The 22,595-nt window shown below is 35.4% G+C and overlaps 1 protein-coding gene across 10 annotated transcripts in view; it reads left to right on the top strand.

The window, feature by feature from the left end:
• The first annotated feature begins 299 nt into the window (after window positions 1-299).
• Window positions 300-22,595, top strand: part of chd2 (chromodomain helicase DNA binding protein 2) — a 31,930-nt gene continuing 9,634 nt past the window's right edge. Inside the window, exons 1-25 of one of the 10 annotated variants that reach the window (XM_077194406.1) lie at window positions 300-1,035; window positions 1,356-1,462; window positions 3,381-3,466; window positions 5,474-5,708; window positions 5,830-5,916; window positions 6,236-6,297; window positions 7,192-7,308; window positions 7,723-7,893; window positions 10,437-10,570; window positions 10,677-10,902; window positions 11,018-11,118; window positions 11,957-11,998; window positions 12,091-12,260; window positions 12,389-12,513; window positions 13,666-13,882; window positions 13,968-14,057; window positions 14,171-14,361; window positions 15,775-15,963; window positions 16,180-16,342; window positions 16,424-16,576; window positions 17,701-17,772; window positions 20,271-20,420; window positions 20,538-20,686; window positions 20,806-20,995; window positions 21,929-22,099. In XM_077194406.1, the coding sequence (XP_077050521.1) occupies window positions 5,830-5,916; window positions 6,236-6,297; window positions 7,192-7,308; window positions 7,723-7,893; window positions 10,437-10,570; window positions 10,677-10,902; window positions 11,018-11,118; window positions 11,957-11,998; window positions 12,091-12,260; window positions 12,389-12,513; window positions 13,666-13,882; window positions 13,968-14,057; window positions 14,171-14,361; window positions 15,775-15,963; window positions 16,180-16,342; window positions 16,424-16,576; window positions 17,701-17,772; window positions 20,271-20,420; window positions 20,538-20,686; window positions 20,806-20,995; window positions 21,929-22,099 (2,970 nt within the window). In that variant the 5' untranslated portion in view covers window positions 300-1,035; window positions 1,356-1,462; window positions 3,381-3,466; window positions 5,474-5,708. Of the gene's footprint in view, window positions 1,036-1,355; window positions 1,463-3,380; window positions 3,467-5,473; window positions 5,709-5,829; window positions 6,146-6,235; window positions 6,298-7,191; window positions 7,309-7,722; window positions 7,894-10,436; window positions 10,571-10,676; window positions 10,903-11,017; window positions 11,119-11,956; window positions 11,999-12,090; window positions 12,261-12,388; window positions 12,514-13,665; window positions 13,883-13,967; window positions 14,058-14,170; window positions 14,362-15,774; window positions 15,964-16,179; window positions 16,343-16,423; window positions 16,577-17,700; window positions 17,773-20,270; window positions 20,421-20,537; window positions 20,687-20,805; window positions 20,996-21,928; window positions 22,100-22,595 lie in introns of those variants that run through there. The other 9 variants (XM_077194402.1, XM_077194408.1, XM_077194407.1 and 6 more) reach the window with 9 other exon arrangements.

Raw genomic sequence — 22,595 nt, 5'->3', positions numbered from 1 at the left:
ATTAATTTTGTTGCATTCCACAATTAACTTTCGCAAATTATTTTCAAGCTTTATCTATTCCATTCAAGGATACACCCTCAAATATCCTGTTGAATTAAAATCACGCACTTGCCAGCTTGCGAGCTTGATTCACGCAACCATCCTCTTTCAAATATCACTTTTGCAAAGAAAAAATACAGAGCAGGTATAAAAGGGTTAAAATGAAATTTTTAAAATGGTGTCCAGTGTAGTCCAGCAGCACTCACTGCAAAATGGCAGTCTCTTGTCTCATTTCCTGTCTATGCAGGAAGTGAAGCCTTACAGAAATAAATGTATTAACATAAAGATAAGTCCTGCCCTTTTGTAACCACTGATCAGTCTTTCAACTACTGTACTTGTAGGTTAGCACTAACTTGAGGTTTTAATAAATCTGTAAAACAGCTAGTTTTTATTCAAAATAAAAGGGGTGGGTCTTTCATGCATCACCTGAGCCCTGTGTAAATGGAGAGAACGTCAATCAAAGGCTAAGCTCTCAGAGCTGGGAAGGAGCTTTAGATGGCGGATGAACCTTGGGAAGGGGAGAGTGTTGAGCCTCGTAGGGCTCTCGATAGCACTTGTATCTCAACTTTGGTGAACTTTGAGTGCCTCTAGGGGCACCGGAATCGCGCGAATTCCTTCGGTTTAGTACGTTTTGGATCTTTGAGACGTTAAGGCGTACGTTTTGTGACTTTGTTTCGTCGAATAACGCTGTGGTGTGTGCGCAGAGTGGCCAGTCGTTGTTTTCCCTGCCTTGCACTGGCAGCCATGGCGGTCCTCCATTTTTAGTGCGCTCTGCTAGGCTATTCTCATACTCTCTCTCCCTCTCTCTCTCTCCATTCAAATAGCCATCGGTGGATTACTGCTATTATTTTTCTTTTCGAATATCTTTCCGATTATTTTAATCTCAATCCTGGACTCTTTTTGATATTTTTTTTATTGTTATGGCCGAAGTAACAAATCGGATATTTTGTCAGATGTGAATGTACTACTACAATCCTCCTCCTGTCAATGGAATAGGTATGTTTACATCGTTTCTTTTCTATTGTTGAATTTATTTGCTTTCATCGTTACGTTATGTTTTAATCGTCCTTTGTCTGATGACGCAGTAAGAATTTATGCATGTGGCTCTGTGAATGTGTTGCCTTGAAATGCCATCGACACATGGATATTTGACATCGAATAGAGTCGAGCAGGTGTCATTTCATTTCCGATGCCTTTTAACTTTAGAAATACTGTAAATATTTATTTATTTTCAATTTTTCGAGTCCAACTTTTTCCATGCATCGCAACGGACTTTTTTTCTTTTGATGGTTCATCCAACTTTAAACTTTTGACAGTTAATACCTGGACAAAAGATCATCATTAACAAATCTCAAGACAAAATCATGATGAAGAATAAGAGTAAAAAGCAGGATGAAGGCTCAACTCAAAGCAATGCTTCCAGGTACGATCTTTCCTATTTTTCCTCTCTTTTTTAACATGTCTTGATTGTTTACCTTTACAAGCATGGTTGATCACATGTGAAGAAGTCTAAACCACGATGTATGTAAATTTAAATGGGTTTCATATCATTGACCTTGGGATAGATGTATAGCCACACCCTGATTTTGCTAGTATTTCTAAAAGTGAATTCAAGGCCTATGGGCCTTTACCAAAATTTATACACAAGATGCAGTGTTTTTTACAGTTTTTAACTGTGATTACAGTTATAATATTTTAACTTTTAAAGTGATATTGTTAAATGACCTTGTCTGATTTGTAGTAAGTGCTGCATTGCACCATTATGTAAGGTTAATTACATTTTAAACGCGTTTACTTTAAAATTACATGGGAGTTTAGCATTTGATAGGTGCAAATAGGTTGCAGTTCTTGTATGCAGAACCTTGTTCAATCAGATTTCCTGAAATATTTGAATGAAATAAATTTCACACAAATGCAATTTAATTTTGTTCAAAGTGAAGAGTATTATTTTACATTTGTATGTTGTTCATAATTTGAATTATTTTCTTTGTTTCATTATTAATAGCAACAAAACTATTGCTTTTTTATTAATTGTACCATTGTCTTTTTTGTGCTGACAAGCTGTTGCTTAATACAGAAAGTTATAATCACTTTAATGTGTTTAAATGTTTTATTAAAAAAAAAAACAGTGATTAATACAGTGGTGTCTGATCCTAAAGGAGTATTTGGGGGTCACACGTGTGAATTAAAATCTGTGTCCTATGCTTTAAGGTCTTAATTTGTTTGACAAACATGTATAATTTCCTAATGACATGGGGTCTATTACCTCATGTAAATATTAATACAGTATTAGCTCAGCACTCAATTATGTATTTCAAAACTCACACCTTTTGAAATAATTTACTGTTATATTGGAACTCATTCTTTTTAGCATTCGCTTTTTTTCAGTGTATTGTTTTAGGTTTGCTGACCAAAATTTGTTTTCCATATGTGTTCCATTTAGCGCTGTCAAATCGATTAATCACATCTAAAATAAGTATTTTTTTACATGATGTGTGTGTGTGTGTGTGTGTGTGTGTGTGTGTGTGTGTGTGTGTGTGTGTGTGTGTGTATATATATATATATATATATATATATATATACATGCATACACACACACACACACACACACACACACACTTATATTATGTAAACAGAAACTTTAATGTTATATCCGATTAGTTGATTTGACCGCACTAGTTCCATTATAACATGTATCCAAACCAAGTATGTCTTATCCTGATTGGAAGATGTATAGCAAATTATGGATATTTTACTTCACTCAGTTACTTTTATTTCCATATGAAAACTTGAACTAATGTGTTGTAAATGTTATGAGGTTCATATTAACACAGTAATTTGTCTTTTTACAGAAGTGTTTCTATTGTTTACATATGCATTATTAATTTAGGCTAACAATTCCTTAAAATATTACAAAATGATTGGGGGACATTGAAAAGACATTTATGCCATTTTTCAAAGGTTCATGTTTTGTTTATCTAGGGGAAATATCAAGGAAAAGCTTGAACACAACATGGAAGATTTAATGATCACTATTCAGTTTCAAAGCCTCACAAAAATGTGAATACATTAAAATCAATATCTAACTTTCACATTGCTATAATAGCAATTGTCAATAAAAGTATACTGTTGAACACCGCCGTCACAGCTTTAATGTAGTTTTAAAGTAGCCTATATATTTTCACTTTTATCAACATAGGACATCATCGTGGGGCTTTTACCCTGTTAAAAAGTGGTCATCATATCAGCCTTAAAGAAAAAAACAATAGCACAGGATGTGTTGATGTTGTGTTTAGTGTTTATGACCGGGTCTGTCATTATTTTCGTGGTTGTTTGTCAAGAATTTCCCTCTGAATTGATGACACAGCTTTGAAGCCCCTGCATATGTTCCAGACACCAGTGTCTAAATCGAAAACCCCTCTCAAATGTATGTTATCTTTTTACAATTACACACAGCAGTTTCATGTAATATTGTATATGTGATCATGAATTTACAAATGAACATATATGCTGACCTTTACAGGTTACAAATAATTTCATCAGTGTTAAAGATGCTTGTGCGAGCCTAAATCAAGGCGTTATCCTCAGAAACATGTCTTCACTGTTGTTTAGCTGTGGCAGCCATTTTCTAAATATTGCTAAAGAAGCAAGAGCTGAAAAGAATACAAATTGTGATATTTTTTTCCTATATTATAGTCAATATGCTTTATTTGAGGTGTTCATATGGCTTAGTGCCACATAAAAAGCACTGCTTTGTTTCATCACAGCATGAGACTGGTTTCATTAAATGGCTGAAAGCCCTGCAAGTCACAAAATGGCTCTTGCTTTGTGCTGCATAGCTTGTATTATTTGCTGCATTACATAAAAGCTTCTTGGAACTACAGGAAGCGGAAGCAGGAAGTCTTGTGGAGGTCAGATGATTTCATGCTGAGTTGTCATTGGTCCTTCACTTGGATAGCCATAAGCAGCCAATGAGAATTCAGTTGAGAGGTTAGGTCCGCCCAGATATGACGTCATCCGCCATATAAGGACAGTCTGGCTGGTAAGGCTGCTTCGTCAGCAGCTGTTTCGGGGGGTTGTTTCTAGCAGTGCATTCCATCAAAGCACTCGATGTGCTAGTGCTCGCGATCAGATCTGCATTATGGTTTCCCATGAAAGCCATCGTGTCAAATTAAATCAGCATTACTGAGACACTTTCACAGGAGGTTTCGCATAGTTAAGGCAGAATAAAGTAGATTTCACATTATAGTGTCTTTAGCTGATAGTTAACCATGTAAGGAAGATGTAAATGCTCTTTTGAGATTTACTTTTATAGTAAGAGGGGGTGGGCTTATTTCAGACTGAAGCCATTGCGTTTAATTTTAGACTCGAAGGGCAAAGGAGAGCTGAAGTGGTCAGACACAAAATGACCTGTAAGATGATGCAATATATCTAATATACTTTCACATTTCATAAAGGTTATTTTGAAATGACGATTTTAATTTAAACCCAATTGTATGCAAATGCCTCATCACACTTGAAAAATTAAATGAATCATTAAAATTGTACAGGTGTTGTCTGTTTGTCATTAAATAAGCTTCTATGGTAAAACTTTACAATAATGTTTCGTTATTAACATAAACTAACCATGAAGTATTCAGTATTCATCTTGGTGCATGTTAAACTAACCATGAACAATATTTCTACAGTATTTATCTTGGTGCATGTTAAGCTCAACATTTACTAATACAATTTTAAAATCAAAAGTTGGATCGGTTAACATTAGTTAATGCACTGTAAACTAACATGAACAAACAATGAACATCTGTTTTTAACAACAAACATTAACAGATAAAAAAAAACCCTGAAAAATATATTGCTCATTGTTAATTCATGTTCTCTAATGCTTAAGTAATGTTAACAAATGATAACCTTTTTGTAAAGTGTTGCTGCGTATATATATTTTTTAAATAAGTGACGTTAATTCCAGCTAATTGTAGAAACGTTTCCCATGCTGCTACATTTATATTATATTGGATTTCCTTTTCCCCATTTTCCAAATCCAATTCCAAATTTTAAAATGCTATTGTTTGCAATGACAAAGACAGAATGGTTTAAGACATTTCACTTAGGCCTAGAGCACTTGGCATTTCGTTGTTGGACAGAGATAGGCCTAATTGGATTTACCTTCGATTTTTTGTGAAAAGCCAGATGATTAGGACTAAGTCAGATAATTAAGCAATTTAGAAATAGGAAATAAGTTGAAATGAAGTTAAAATAAAAATTAATTACAAACTTACCTATTGACAATTCATAAAATATGAGATTTTTTTTGTTGCAATAATTATGTCTTGAGATTTCAGATTAAATTTATGAACATGATTTCTGCTATACTGTTCAGAACCACTTAATATGTTTTCATTGTTTCTCAACATGCACATCTTTAATGTTATAGCAATTCAGCATCAGAGGAATCTAACCGCTCTGGGTCAGAGTCTGGGAGTCAGTCGGAGAGCGAGCAGGGAAGCGGTAGAGCTCGTTCCCGGCGTTCCGAGTCCAACAGCACCTCCAATTCCGAGAGCCACTTTGAGTCAGGGAGTGAATCCACCGGGTCCAAATCCCGTCGGAACTCAACACAGGTCAAAGACAAACCAGTCAGGAAAAAAGACAACCTGGCAGACGTGAAGAAGGTACAAAAATAGGCCGGTCTGAACATTAAGAAGGAATCCTGAATTATTCCCATTTGATTTTATTTAGCTGGTGATTAATTACTTCATAATTTAAAATGAATTGTATCCCTAATTATCATAGATGTGGGAGGAACATCCAGATATTTATGGTGTTAGAAGATCCAGTCGCAGCAGACAAGAGCCTGCCCGCCTCAACATTGGAGCTGAGGTAGGCTGGCTGTGCAAAAAAAAAAAAAACTAATTCAACACTGACCCCTAGTGGTCACGTGCATTCTGTCACATTCTCAGTTGACATTTGCAACATGTTCTGCTTCTTGGACCAAAGTAATCATCGACATAGATACTTACTAAAGCATAAATATTTATGTTGGCCATGGACTCAGAACTGATCAGGCTTGGCAGCCCAAGTAGTGTAAACATGCCCTGTGTGTTGAAAGGTTTGTTACCCTGATGAATCTGAAACATGATATTTTCATGCTTTTTAATCTAGTGTCATATATTCAAAGTGGGTTTTCATGGGTTTCTAGGGCAGCAGTGATTCAGAGGGGGAAAGTCCCAAAAGAAAAAGCCCACGGCAGAAAAAGAAAGAGTAAGTGTACTGAAAGTATTAAATTAGGTCTCCCATCCACCTTTTTCCATAATTTACTTTTTTTCTGTTCTCACAATTGTCTCTGTATAAAACAGTATGCAGCATTTAGATTCACCCATAGTTGTGCATGTAAATGTATTTTAAGCTCATTGTTTATATTCATATTGCATTGTTCATATTCAAAAGTATTTGAGATTATTAAGATGTTTTTTTATATAGTGCAATGACATTCATACATTTTAAGCATGGCTAATAACAAGTATATAAAATACAAAAGACCTGTAAGTAATAAATACAAACTTTTGATGTAAAAAAAAAAGTTTATTTACGGTACGGAACGGTACCATTAAAAAAGTTTTTTTACTTTAATACTTTTATTCAGCAAGGATGCATTAAATTGATAAAAATGACAGTGAAGACATTGTAATGTTACAAAATATTTATATTTCAAATAAATTCTTTCTATGCAGCAAAGAATCCTGAGAGAGAGAAAAAGCAGCACACCTGTTTTCAACATTGATAATAATAATAAAGCACCAAAGCAGCATTAAAATTTTTGCTTAACTATAATGTGACACTGAATTAATAAAGTAATATAGGTTTGTCATCACCGAAAGTACATTTTAAAATAGATTTAAATAGAAAAGTTATTTTAAATTGAAATATTTTTCACAATATTACTGTATTTGCGATCAAATAAATGCATCCTTGGTGAGCTTTGGAGATTTCTTTCAAAAGCATAAATAAATCTTTTAAATGCTAGTGTATATGAACTGAAGAATCCCTCCTAGCATGTTAACTTGCCAGTGCGGTGACCTGCAGCTTTACGGTAGGGTAGCAGTTGAAGCTATTAGAGGTCCGATAGATGAACCTGTGGTATTTCTGTGTTGAAAGAAATACCTGGAAAGATGATGACTCAAAAGACGAAGAGGATGTTGAGGAAGAGGCCAGCAGTTCAGAGAGTGAGCAGGAAGAGAAAAAAGTTAGATCCAGACGACTTCCTGCTAGAAGGTAAGAGTGTAGCGAAGCCTGGCCTTCAGACAGCGCATCATTAATTATCAACTGAGCTGTCTTATTAAATAAAAATGATGATACATGGGCTCAATTATAACTGCTATGCTTGCGCTGATATGACTGTTGCTCTAACAATTTAGGATACTTGTGCTGATTTATGATAAAGCATGTATCCTATGTCTGGGATAAGGATTAATATAATAATTGATTAATGCGTATAATATATGAGCAATAAGAACTGCTATGTTGTCGACAGCTGTCTCAAGGCAATTGGCTCATGAGTCAGGCTGGTAGGCGTGAAAATGAATCGCTACACTAGCAAACACACCAGGGATGCAGAAAGAAAGGCAAAAAGCCTAGTATGATGAATGAGTGTATATAAATGTGTGTGCTTTTCTCTTCCCTTCCCAGACCACAGACCAAATCATCTGCTGGCAAGCAGCAGTCGCAAAAGGGACGGAAACAGAGGAAGCAGGAATCCTCAGAGGAGGATGATGAAGATGACGATGATGATGAGGAGGAGGATGAAGAGGAGGATACCCCAAAAAGACAAACAAGGCGGCGAGCAGCAACTAAAGTCAGGTATGGATTGTTCTTATCAAGGAGCGTATGTAGATCACATGTATGGGAGATGCCATACTTTTGTCAGATATAATAAAAAATACGTTTAAAATGCATGTCATGCATACGCTGAATACTAGGGATGCTCCGATCAGGATTTTTGCAGCCGATACCGATAGCCGACTTTTTGTCATGGTGATCGGCCGATACCAATGCTTAATATAGCCTACTTAATATAAGACAAAGATAAATGCAAACAAAATGGAGCAGTCTGATGCAGCCCACAAGGTTAAATTAAACATTGTCCAATAGTAAATTTTGGAGGATAACATAAACACTTAATCACCTAATATAGAGAAGTCTGATGTAACTTAAACCATGTCCAATACAAGTCTAAGCAGGACAAAAATTGAATAAATAAATAATTAAAACTCCTAAAAGAACAAATTGGAGTAGTTTGATGCTACTCATTAGAAGGGGTGGGCATTTCAAGCAAAAATAATATTCGAAGATCGCTGGGTATTATTCGAAAATCACACCCCTCCCCCATATGCACGCACACATGCATGTATAGGCCACACACGAGAAAAGCGGAGTGGTCTGATGTTTAAATATAACTTAAAAACGTAAATATCTCATATTTGTTTTATATAATATAATGTTCTTTTTAAAATTTCATCTATGGTGATTATATGAAAAAGGAACCGCATGAGATAAGGTAAGATAGGATCATAAGATGCCCAATATATCAGGAGACATTTGGAATGGGTCAGACATGATTTGAACCACTTAATTAAGTTTTGTTTTGTAGAAAGCCATTCTTTAAAGTGAATTTCGTTTTGTAAAAATTGTATCTTAATTTCAATTAATGTTTCATCAACCAATTGGCTGGATTTGATAAATAAGAAGCGAAATATAGAAGACAATATAATAGGACACGGAGGCGCCCGCGCGTGAACTGGAGCGCGCCTCATAAATGAACCGAAACTCAGCGTAGGCTATAAGCTACTTTGCGTCACAGACCTGAGAACGTATAGAAAGCTTGAAATGCTTTAAAAAAACAACAACATTCAAATCGATAAGAAATGGAGTACTCTCTGCTTATGTAGGCTAATCCGTATGAAGTTTGCATTTCTCTCTATGGAAGCGTTCACTAGATGCGAAGATGGCGTCAACATCGCCAACTGTATCTTTGCAGCCAGAAAACACTAGTTTATTATTTAATAAACAATTCAAATGTACCATGCTGCTTAAACATTACTTTTTCCGGTTCTTTATTGCAAGCTTTATGCATGCGCTTGATATGCGGAATAGGCAATATTACGATAACGCTCATTATGGTTTAGTATTTCCTCCCATATATATTTAAGTAATTAAATTAATATAAATATGTGATTAGACTAATGGCTTAAATGAACTACTACTAGTCAACTAGAAAAAAACTTTAGTCGTGCACGGGCAGCCCAATTTCCTAACCAGCGCGTCACTGCGGGCGTTCTGAGCGAGCGGCGCTGTGTGGACTGAGCGAGCGAATACTCTTCAGAAAGCCGATCTCTCTTGAGGACAATTCCCCTCCATGTGAGATTCCTTTGAAACATACATGGCAAATAGCTAATTTGTTTCATTGTTTCTCAACACATCATAGTAATTCCACACCGGCGATGACATGACTGCCAAATCATTTAAGTCCCCACGCATCATGTACCTTCTCACGTTTTGACGTCATCAAATTGTGATTGGTTTGTGAGATAGGCCAAGTTTAGTGAGTACCGATCAAGTCATAAAATGTGAATATCGGCCGATACCGATCTCTGGCCGATCGATCGGAGCATCCCTACTGAATACAACTGTATTTGTAATTTATTAATTTTGATATTTTTGGGTAGTGGGAGTAAAAATACTTTTCTATATTTTTGCCCTTTTGTAAATATCTTTGAAAATAATAATTAAGATGTAAACACTCACTTAAAGCCTTCTGTATCATATTTCATATGTATTTGCTGTCAAATCTTTACTGATTTTTATAAAGTAAATGTAAGAGTATATTGTTTGCAACATTTCTAGATGAACAGGCACTGGACTGGACTATACATGCATACATTCTTTTTTGGAAAAGTCACGTAAAAATGTATCAAATATGATTCATCAGGCTTTTGAGGAACCTTTATGTTTACATCTCTCTATCATCACACACAAAAAAAAAACTACAGAGCTTTGATCAGAAAACTAGTTTTTAAATTTCAACTTACTAAGACATCATTGGGAGATATAGAGTGAAATGCATTTTATTTATAAAATATTATGAATGCATTTTTTTCTTTCTTGAGTATGAGCTGCATATTCTCCTGTACCATATACTATATGGACCATAAAAACCTGATGTATTAAATATGATATGCAACAAAAACTACCTAACTTTTACATCATATTACATTTTTAGTTGCAATAAATTGAAACTATCATGAATTTCTTCCCCTTTTCTTCATCATTGATATTCTTATTTGTGATTGACCCATACAGTATAATGACTTAGTAAAATAGTAATGATGAAGCATATGTCGCAGTTACAAGGAGGACCAGAATGATTTCGAGACGGACTCTGATGACCTTATCGAAATGGAAGGAGCCGAGGAGCAACAGGATGACGACAGTGAGACCATCGAGAAGGTCCTTGAAACCAGGATTGGCAAGAAAGGAGGTAAAGACCTTAAGTTTTTCTCTTCGTACTTAATATTCAGTGATACACACAGCAGTTGTGCTTATTTATTAAAGCCCTTTATTTTTTTTCTCATCCTCGGTAACAGCTACTGGAGCTTCCACAACTCTCTATGCTATTGAGGAAAATGGGAACCCTGGAGCAGACTTTGACCCTGAGAAAGAGGAAGGGGAAACTCAGTTCCTCATCAAGTGGAAAGGCTGGTCCTACATCCACAACACCTGGGAGAGCGTGGACTCCCTCACTCAGCAGAAAGTCAAAGGGATTAAGAAGTTGGAAAACTTCAAGAAGAAAAACGATGAGCTTAACGCTTGGTTAGTTCTCACACAAATGACATATTTCCATTTTTATATCATCTCTAAAAAAAAAAAGGCATTTTAAAAACCTGAATCTGACAGCAAATGTGTAAATTACAATTACGTTTTTTAGGTTGAGGAAAGCATCACTGGAAGATTTAGAATATTACAATTGCCAGCAAGAACTAACCAATGACCTGAGCAAGCAATTCCAGATTTTAGAGAGAGTGATCGGTAAGTTCTGACTTAGTCAACATGAAATCAAAATGGACAATTCTATGGAATATTGCAGTGTTTATTATTAATAATTTATATAAGCACATCTGATCATTATTATTTTTAAATTCATGTGCCCTCATAATCTTTAATAAAAGAACTTCCCCTCCCTCTGGCAACAACATTTATTTTCTGGTGACGTGTTTACTGGTGTGAGGGCTGTCAATCACATGAAATCACAGCAATAAACCACTATCCAATCAATTCCCAATGGACACAATCAAGTCCTGTCTTATATTTTTTCCTCTTCGAGAAGCTGTTTCACTTGGATAGGTAACAATAGAGAACGGAACTTCTGTCAATGCCGACACCATGGATGTATTTATTTGATCAAAAATGCAGTAAAAACAGTAGTGTTATGGAATGATTATTTATTACAATTTAAAATAACGGTTTTCTTTTTAATATATTTTAAAATGTAATTTATTCCTCTGATCAAAGCTGAATTTTCAGCATCATTACTCCAGTCTTCAGTGTCACATGATTCTTCAGAAATCATTATAATATGCTGATTTGATTGTTATGAATGCTTAATTAGATGTTCTGCTTAATATTTTTGTGTGGAAAACATATTTTTTAAGGATTCTTTGAATAGAAAGTTCAAAAGAATTGCAAAAAAATTTTTTCAACATTGTAAATTTATTTACTGCCGCTTTTGATCATTTTAATGTATCTTTGCTGAATGAAAGTATTAATCACTTTTAAAAACAAATCTGACCCCAAACTTTTGACTGATAGTGGTTGCTTTTTGCTTCTTATGATCTGTTACTAATTTTCCTTTTTCCTTATTAATCAGCAACAAGAACAGGGAAATCACAAGCACATTCAGATTTACCCTGTAAGTTCACTGCTTTTGTGTGCACTATTTCTCATTTACTTGGCCAAAGGAGATGTTTACTACTCAAATTATTTTCTGATATGTTGCAACAGCCCATAAAACCTCTTCCACTGAGCCAGAGTACCTGTGTAAGTGGATGGGGCTGCCGTATGCAGAGTGCACATGGGAGGATGGCGCATTAATCAGAAAGAAATTTGAGGCCTGCGTCGATAGTTTCCTTCACAGAAATGCTTGCAAGACAATCCCTTCCAAAGACTGCAAGGTGAGAATGAGAGCGTGTACTAATGGAGCTTTGTTTGTTTGTTTTTTTATCATTTTTATGTTTTGAAGCATTGCCACGCTGTGTTATAGTTATATGAACCCTGTCGTCTTTTTCTGCCCAAATGGAAGGTGTTGAAACAGAGGCCAAGATTTCTGCCCTTGAAGAAGCAGCCTTCTTACATTGGAGATGAGAACCTTGAACTCAGAGATTACCAGTTAGATGGAGTGAACTGGCTGGCCCACTCCTGGTGCAGGTATGTAACATACAAGTGGAGTTTTCAGACAGGAGTTTTCCGCATTTAATACTTTGCATTAATAGGGATGTCAAAGTACAGGTAGTGGTGTTATATTTGTGTCACAATGATGTTTCTGTGCATCAGGCTTTGAAGTATAATTCAGTGGTTTCTTGGTTTGATGGTTTCATGTGTTCCCATGGTCATTAAGCCGCGATCCAAATGTTTAGGAATTTGAACCAAACAAAATTATTTCTGAAAAATGTTTGACGGGAAACAAGTACCATCCCACTTAACACGCACATAAATTATAAGAATATCACTAACACTGATGAATACCAGTATAAAGCCCTATTCAGACGGGACAGTTTTTGTTATTGTTTCTTTGACTACACACTCCGTGACTCACTCAGAAACCCACTTTTGGGTCGCAACCTACTGGTTTAGAAACACTGCTATAAATGAATCCTAATAGATGAGGTGTTTTATTAATTATTAATTAAACAACAGTGTTGACAAGAAGTTCTTTTTTGTTCCTTTTTTAATGACTGTTTTCTCATTGAAATAACAAGTAATATTAACACAGTGTAGAAATACTTGAAGCTAACCCTAATGTTGTTTTAATTTAATTAAAATGTAATTGGTTAATATTAATATTTAATTGTATTAATTGTTGAAAGGAGAATATTTGTGACAAGCCTAATTGTTATTATCAAAGTTATTTTTAGTACTATTGATATATTTATAATTTAGATATTAAGTATTCTATAATTTATATATTTATACTATTATAGTGCTTATTTTGAGTTAGATTTTATTTTTTATATTTTCTGTTTTACTTTTACTTGATTTTTGTGTAATTTTTTTTTATATATATTTATTTTCCCTTTAGCTTAATTTATTTTTAGTTCAGTTTTCGTAATTACAGTACTTCAACTTTCAGTTAGTTACGACATTTCCAATTTGTTTAACTTTTTCATCTAATATTTCTATTATATTTTATTTCAGCTTTATTTCAATTAACAAAAAACATTTTTTATAGTTCAAGCTTTAGTTTAAAATAGGAAGAGTGGTTATTATCATGCTTTCATATTAGTTTGTGATCATTTAAGAACAGTTGAGTCGTCCTACGTTTTTGTTCTCTTCATCTGTGGTTTCTGTTATGTTCTGTAGGTGTAACAGTGTTATCTTGGCTGATGAAATGGGACTGGGAAAGACCATTCAGACGATCTCCTTCCTGTCCTACCTTTTTCATCAGCACCAGCTTTATGGTCCCTTCATCGTTGTGGTGCCCCTGTCAACCCTTACCTCCTGGCAGAGGGAGTTTGAGACTTGGGCCCCGGATATGAACGTAGTTGTGTACCTAGGAGACGTCACAAGTAGAAAGACTGTAAGCCAGTAGTACACATGCTGAGACCCTCCAAATGTATGGGAAAAAAAACTATTTTGAGGTATAACGCTCTTTTTTTGACCAGATCCGGGACTATGAATGGATCCACCAGCAGACAAAAAGGATCAAGTTCAATGCACTTTTGACCACATATGAAATTCTTCTGAAGGACAAGGTATGGGAATCTTTGATTTAATCTTTAATCTTTTGAAATGACTCTGTCTCATGAAAATGAGTTGTTCTTCATTATTTGCACAGTATTGAGTCGAGGCTTGTCTGTGTGTGCAGGGAGTGCTGGGGAATATAAACTGGGCTTTCCTCGGAGTTGATGAAGCTCACCGGCTTAAGAATGACGACTCGCTGCTATATAAAACTCTGATCGACTTTCGATCCAATCACAGGCTGCTCATTACTGGGACCCCACTTCAGAACTCACTCAAAGAGCTGTGGTCCCTTCTGCACTTTCTTATGCCTGACAAGTAGGTACTCGCAGTCAGGGTTTGAATATACAATTACATATTTGCCATTTGGAGTCCAACAGAAACAATGATAAAAATCTTTTTTTTATGGCCATCAAAAAGTTAAAATGTTAATATTTTTGTCTTTTTTAACACATTGCTTTAGAATGATATTTATTGTGAAAGCACTTTACAAATACATTTGTATACTTTGTTTATATATTAGGGCAGAAAAAATAGCACAAAATAAAATATTTACTAAAAATAACCTACTTTACTGAAAAAAATATCTGTATGGTCTTTATAATGTTAAAATGTTAATTAATTGTTTTTAATAAATATATTTTTCTTTCTTAACACATTGCTTTAGAATTATATTTATTGTGAAAGCACTGTATAAATACATTTGTATACTTTGTATAGACATTAAAGTAGAAAAACTAACATAAAAGAAAATATTTACAACAAATCGCTATGTACTGAAATTTTTTTTATAGTCAAAGTTTTAAAATGTTCGTGTAACATTAAGAAATGTATTTGTCTTTTTAACACGTTGCTTTAAAATGATATTTATTGTGAAAGCGCTGTACAAATAAATTTGAATATGTTTCTGTTTACTTTGTTTAGGCATGTAAAATTAATATTGGGTAGAAAAATTGTAGTAAAAAAAAACTAACATAAGAAAATATTTTCAGATAAACACTACCATTCAAAAGTTTGGACTGTATGTTTTTCAAGAAATTAATTCTTTAAGTGTTCTGTTCAGCAAGGGTGCATTTAATTGATCAAAAGTGACAATTAAGACATAATATTAAAAAAGATTTCTGTTTAAAATAAATGCGGTTCTTTGAACTTTGTTCATAAAAGAAAGGGGAAAAAATGTATGACGGTGAAAAAATGTATGAATATTTGAATATTTCCACTAAATATTAAGCAGCACAAATATTTTCAACATTGATAATAATCAGAAATGTTTTTTGAACACCAAATCAGCATATAAGAATGATTTCTGATGGATCATGTGGCATTGAAGACTGAATGATGCTGAAAATGTCGAGGGATAAATTACATTTTATATTATATAAAATTAGAAACCGTTGATTTTAAATCATTCTGTAATAATATTTCAGAATATTACTGTTTTAGCCTTTGTGAGAATAAGAGACTTCTTTAAAAAAAAACATGAAAAATCTTACTGAACCAAAACCTGAAACCTATTTTCAAATATATAATATTTTTAACTATTCTTTTGGCTTATGTACAATAACAATATACAAGCCAATTACCATATTCAATTTAAGAAGCAACAAGTGTTTTTTTAAAATATTATGCATAGCATTTTCTCACAAAGTATAAATTGGTTATTAAACATGAGCTTATGTGGCTGTCTTTATATTTAAGGAAGGGGGTCATACTATCTTTGCCTCTCTTTAGGTTTGAGTCCTGGGAGGATTTTGAGGATGAGCATGGTAAAGGCAGGGATAATGGTTATCAGAGCCTACATAAAGTTCTGGAACCTTTCCTACTGCGTCGTGTCAAGAAAGACGTGGAGAAATCCTTGCCGGCTAAAGTGGAGCAAATCCTCAGAGTCGACATGTCTGCCCAGCAAAAACAGTTCTACAAGTAAGCGCTGTTTTATCCCATTTCATGCCTCTTTCCAAGGGCTGTGCGCTTTGGGATGGTAACAAAGCTCTCTAAATCGAGTAACTCGTTGATTGAGCCAAATTTTGGTTCCAGACTCTTAAGACTGCACGCAGTTGGAATGCAAGTGTTTAGAGAACATCTGCTCATCTCATCATTGTTCATTTGTAGTCTTAATGTAATGTTTGACTTTTTTAGATGGATACTAACAAGAAACTTCAAAGCCTTGTCCAAAGGCACCAGAGGCAGCTCTTCTGGCTTCCTCAACATCGTCATGGAGCTGAAGAAGTGTTGTAATCATGGTTTCCTCATCAAACAGCCAGAGGATGGTGAGAATGATAAAGTACAAGAGCACCTACAGGTATGACTGTCCTAGATTGGAATTCAATGGGTTTGTTCATAGGAGAATGTCATTTTCAGGATGTTTTTGATGTTTTTTCAGTGCTTGGTGCGTGGCAGCGGGAAACTGGTTCTCCTGGACAAGCTTCTCACACGACTGAGGGAGCGAGGCAACCGCGTGCTCATCTTCTCTCAGATGGTCCGCATGTTGGACATCCTTGCTGATTACCTGGCTATGAAACGATATCCGTTCCAGGTATTAACTGAACAATACTGAAAAGGGTTCAATTGTTTATCCGTTGAGCTTCAAAGTAAAGACGTGGACCCTTATTAGAAGGATGTGTACAAGGCAAGTGTAATCGACTTGCCGACTAGTAAAAACACTATTTAACCTGTTCGCAAATTGGCCTAGAAAAAATATATTTTCCAAATGAATCCTGCATCTAATTCTTGCTCTGGTTGCGAATACGTGCAATTGAGGTCACATGCATGTGTGTTTAATTTTACTTTTACTTTTCAAGAAATTGATTACAATATTTTACAATAAGTCACACTTTTTTATCATCTAAAATGGCCTGTGACTTATATTCCGAAGAGGCTTATGCAATTAAATACAAGCATAGACATTTGAATTACCACTATAATTTATGTTGGTTTTATACTTTTATTTGTCATACCTGTTCTGTCGTCTTCAATTTAAAGGATTTGTTGTGGAGTGAGGGGAACTAAAATAAATGTTTTTAGTGTCTATGTTCGTAAATATTTAGTTTTATTTTGTACAAGTATTTTACATTACATTATTTCTAAATGTAATCATAAAATGTGACTAATACACACATGCGACTTATCTGTATTTATTTTTTTCTCTCAACAATGCAATTTTGACCCAGTGCCACTTCTAGTCCGGTGTGACTTATTTTTGGAAAAAAATATGCTACTTGTATTTGTGTGTTACAGAGTACTCAATTACATTGAATTATTCGAATACCCTTCCCTAGTGTCCTTGTTCAGATGAGAATTTGCAGTTTTTCATCGAATGTTTTTGTAATCTCTTTTAAGACTGGAGACATTCAGAGGTGTAGTGTGTATAGCTCTCGTGACTTTGGGAATCATGTGTCAGGGTTACAGTGTTTGCTCTGACAGCAAGTTCCCCAAGCCTATTTTTATCCCCCAGTTATTTTTTGATCGGTACAGCTTTGAGCATATGCACAGCTTGCAGCTCAATGTTGTTTTGGTCTGGCAAATGTGTCATCATAATTTTGTGGCGACTTATGGGGTTTTAGGATTTTACGGGAGCTTATCTAGCTGAGGTGCCCAAGTTTGGTCAAAGTGCCACGCTTGACATTCATTAACCGTATCTGTGTTTTCTCTAATGTTCAGCGTTTGGACGGATCCATCAAGGGAGAGATCCGAAAACAAGCACTGGACCACTTTAATGCAGAAGGCTCTGAGGTAAGAACCTAAAATGTGGCATGCGTGTTTGTTATGTTTGGGCAGAGCTTCGCTGTCTGGAGACATTTGCTATGGTTGTGATGTTCGAGTCAGAGCTCACTTGACAAAGCACTTTTCTTGTTCTGGGAATGCTTGATCCATGGGAAATACAGGCCTTATGTAATTATTAGGAGATTGAAAATATAACCATAAAGGGTCAAAGGGATTGTCGGATTGGAACAGGAAGGGCCATACAATCAACAATAGAACCATTCAATATAATATAAATGATATAATAAATATAATAAAAATCATTCCATATAACATAAATAATAAACTGTTGTTTGAGGTTCCATTAGACTTATTTATATTTCATATAAGATGTAATTGTATTTAAGTGGGGATGCAATATCATTATTAAGCCATTTAAAGGTAAAATGTGTAACTTTTGCACCACAAGTGTCACCAAAAATAACAAAGCAAAAATAATGATTTTCTAACCAGTAATGATTCTCTGTATAAATACATCGGTCTGTCAAACAAATTAGTATGTTTATTTCCTAAAAATGCTTGTCTAATGTCTATGTTTATAATATACCAAATATATCTTATCTAGATATAGTTAGCATATTGAAGTAACTTTGTAACAATACAAAGCTGGTTGAAAATTTGCAATGTAAAGGTTAAAGAACAATGTTCTCTTTCTTCGTGTTACCTGCACCTAGATACAGTATATTCCTTTTATTAGTCTACAAAAGACTTTTGACAGCTTGAAACTACTTGAAAACTAAAGATTGTACTTTTGCATTTTTGTATGTCGGATCAAGCTCAGTGCATTATAGGTGTAGAAGTTTTTTTCACATTTTTGGCAAATGTAGCACTGATTAAAAAAAACAAAAAAAACATCTTTCTACTGCATGGACAGCCAAAGATTTTTTAGATGCCCACCTTGTCAGCAGTGAATTTCCCCTTTTGTCCTAGAATAGGAGATATATATTTAAGTATTAACCCATTTACTCCTAAAACGCCTGCTAAAAACGCCTATAAAAACCTATGTTATTCTAGGATAAATATCCTTATCTCCTGAGGGTTTTCTGAAAAAATACTAAGAAGTGTCAACGGCTGCCAAAACCTTAATATCTAAGCCTCTGTAGCACTTAGAAACATGAAATAAAATACATTTGAAAGGTAAGAATCACAGGTTTTATTAAAACATGCTCCCTTAGCACTAACATAACAACACATTTTTAAAAAAATTAATATGGGGAAGAAAAAATATATAAATCAATTATATAAAATATAACAAATAACATTTTAAATATGCCAACACACTGAACAAGGCATCTTGTTATGAGAGAGAGGTGGGGAAAGTCCTGAGGTGGAACTGGGAACAGTCTCAGTCTCTGAGCTCCATGGCTCACATCTCTGCCTCATGCATCGATGTTATCTTGGAGATGGAGATATCTGAAAATGCATATGATACAATTAATTTATAACATAACATTTATTGCCATCATTGTATGTATTTATTTATTTATTTATTTATATGTATTATGTTATTTGTGTACTTATATTTATTATTATTTATTCATTGTGCCATAATGATATGACTATTTACTATGCTATTTATTCATTATGCCAGTATTGTATTTATATATTAACATTATTGTATTTATTATTAGCATTATCAACCATCATCACAATTATATTATTATTTATTATGCTATTTATTCATTATGCCATTATTGTATTACTATTTATTACGCTAGTTATTCATTATAAAAACAAAACACAAATCATTACCTCCAGATCATGTCGAAGCGGTCCCTTGCCATGGCCTTGGGGACGTTGGTCTGGTACAACCATTTTGTCTGCCTCCAGAAATCCCTGCGTGGTGGCAGTTTAAAAATACCGAAGGCGAGACACAGCCCGACAAATGTCTTCATCTCCGTGTTGGTGGAGTCTGACCGCGCGTCTGTTCGGCGTACCGATTAGTTTCCATCACCAACATGTCCCAATGCGCCCGCGCCCGCGCGCGCACACACACACACACACACACACACACACACACACACACACACACACACACACACACACACACACAGGCACACGCACACACACACATGCACACACACACAGACACACACACACCTCCTCTGTCTTTGCCATTTTCTCGCTCGCGATCCAAAACAAATGCACGTGTATGTCTGATTGATTGACGTGATTTTCAGCGAACCACAGTACATTTGGGTGATCACGTGGTCTTTAAAAAAAACACCAAGACCCACCTGATGTGTATTTGAACCAATAACAGTGCGTTCTATGCTGCATGCGTCATGAAAAGGATGACGAATACAAAATGCTGCGCCACGCAGCAGCCGGCAGGAGGTTCAGAGTTGCGCAACGCAGTAACCGGCGGTAGATGTAATGTTTCGCCGCGCAGCATCCGGCACAAATGGGTTAATTAAAAAGAGACAAGCATTTGGCACTTGTTCTCACTGCCCATCTGTCATCTTCAGGACTTCTGTTTCCTGCTGTCCACCCGAGCTGGAGGGCTTGGGATTAACCTGGCCTCAGCCGACACTGTGGTTATCTTCGACTCGGACTGGAACCCACAGAATGATCTTCAAGCCCAGGCCAGAGCCCACAGGATTGGCCAGAAAAAGCAAGTAAGTAGAGCTCAAACCTTTGACCTAATGTGTAACTTCACTTATTGCTGAATGAACTTAAACTCACAAGTAGCAGTACTTAGATTGTATTGAAATGTATTTGGCTTCTTTGCATAGGTGAATATCTATCGTCTGGTCACAAAAGGCACTGTGGAGGAAGACATTATTGAAAGAGCGAAAAAGAAGATGGTTCTAGACCATCTTGTCATTCAGAGAATGGACACAACTGGGCGAACCGTACTGGATAACAACTCGGCAAATTCAAAGTAAGAACCGCAAAAATTAAATAAATCTAATTTCTCTGGTCAAAATGTTTTAAGCCTTCATTGAAATGACTAAACATTTAACGCATACTAATTAATACCTGTTTGTTGGCCATTTTCAGTTCAAACCCCTTCAATAAAGAAGAACTGACAGCAATCTTGAAGTTTGGAGCAGAGGATCTGTTCAAGGAACCTGAGGGAGAGGAATCAGAACCACAGGAAATGGACATTGATGAGATCTTGCGGCTTGCTGAAACCAGAGAGAGTGATCAGGGATCTAGTGCCACCGATGAGCTTCTGTCACAGTTTAAGGTACTCAGGAGTCTATTAAATCTTTTAATGTTAACAGGGTTTCTGGGGGTTTTTAGAAAGTCTTAATTCGCCCTTTCGTCCCACAAATTAAGGCCTTAAACTGTAACTTTCGCCAAATTCGGTTGTAAATTAACAATATTTACTCATTATCTGTTACATGGACTAAGAAATTCACGGTTATTTGAATTCTTGCACCCGAGAACAATACAAGTTGACTAAACATTATGACTAAAAGTTTGCTAAGAAGTATTTGACTATTGTTATTATTGTCTGTTTTCTCTAGCCAGGTATCACTGATATAAAAAAACAAAATAGCCTTTCTATAGTATAGTATAGCCAAGTTTTATTGAAAGCCCATTTTGTCAGTGGTGAAGAACCCCTTTAAGAAGGTCTTAAATCAGAGTAGAAAGTCTTAAATTCATAAAGTTGTGGCATTACATGTTGCATGCCTTGTATCTTCCTCAGTATTTTTCCAGTACAAATATCTAAACGCCTTTAAATCAAGATGCATTTACTTGAGATTCAAATGTAAAATGAAGACTTGAAAAATGGAACAAAATGAGTCTGTCAATGAGTTATGAAAACTTCCTTGTGAACAATTTTTTTTTCTGAGCCACTGGCAGATATTTAGGGGTCCAAGCGCAAAAGGTTTTATAGACCCTAGGGAAACACATTTTTCAAGTTGCCAGACATGATTAAAGATATTACTGTCCATTTAAAATGAAATACAATTTTACATATATTATGATTGCATAGCTTACGAAAGGAAACAATTAAAAGAATATATTACTTATTTTATCTAACAGTATAGAGGGAGTATTTCTTTTGAAAGTCATTTGCCCGTTTTGACACCTGTGCGTGTTGCTCAAACAGTGAAGTTACATATTTTCTCCTGATCTTCAGCCCAGCATGAACTGTGTTTTTTTCTGTTAGGTGGCTAACTTTACCATGGATGAAAGCACACCAGATCTTGAGGAGAGGGCTGTTCGTGACTGGGATGATATAATTCCAGAGGATCAGCGGAAAAAGGTGGAGGAAGAACAGAAGCAGAAGGAGATGGAAGACATCTACATGCTGCCCAGAAGCAGAAGCTCCAACAAGAGGGTGAGGAGGTGCTTCTAGTTTACATGTGCTGTTTATTGTCTGTATTTTCATGCACTCTGTCTAGGGTTGTGACAGCCCAAATTGGGTAATATTGGTTGCATGCTGTGTAATCTGCTGCCGTAGGGGCTCTTCTGGTTGGAGAAATCACATATCAATAGATGTGCTTGTATGGTCATGGCTCATTACATCATGTGAGAGGAATTACAAGCTGAGCCGAGCACCTCCCGAGCTCACAATAATTTTTTAAAAGTTTAAATAAATTTGTGATACGGCCTGAAATTAACCAGTGTATAGACTCTCCCTTATTCCCAAATCATACAACATACATGCATAGGTTCATCATACACAACCACATCACACTACTAGCAACTGTGTGCGTATACACTGACACACCAATAGAGGTGCAGGGATGATGTCAGAAGACTAATTCGCCCCAGGAGATTTTCTTATGGGGTTTTTCAATTTATGAGTAAAAAAAAAAACGATGATAAACATA

Source organism: Siphateles boraxobius, unplaced genomic scaffold (assembly GCF_051911475.1).
Source record: "Siphateles boraxobius isolate OS27281-9 unplaced genomic scaffold, OSU_SipBor_1 32, whole genome shotgun sequence".
Taxonomy (NCBI): domain Eukaryota; kingdom Metazoa; phylum Chordata; class Actinopteri; order Cypriniformes; family Leuciscidae; genus Siphateles; species Siphateles boraxobius.
The sequence above is the reverse complement of the archived record's forward strand: the minus strand, read 5'-3'. Positions and strand labels throughout refer to the sequence as shown.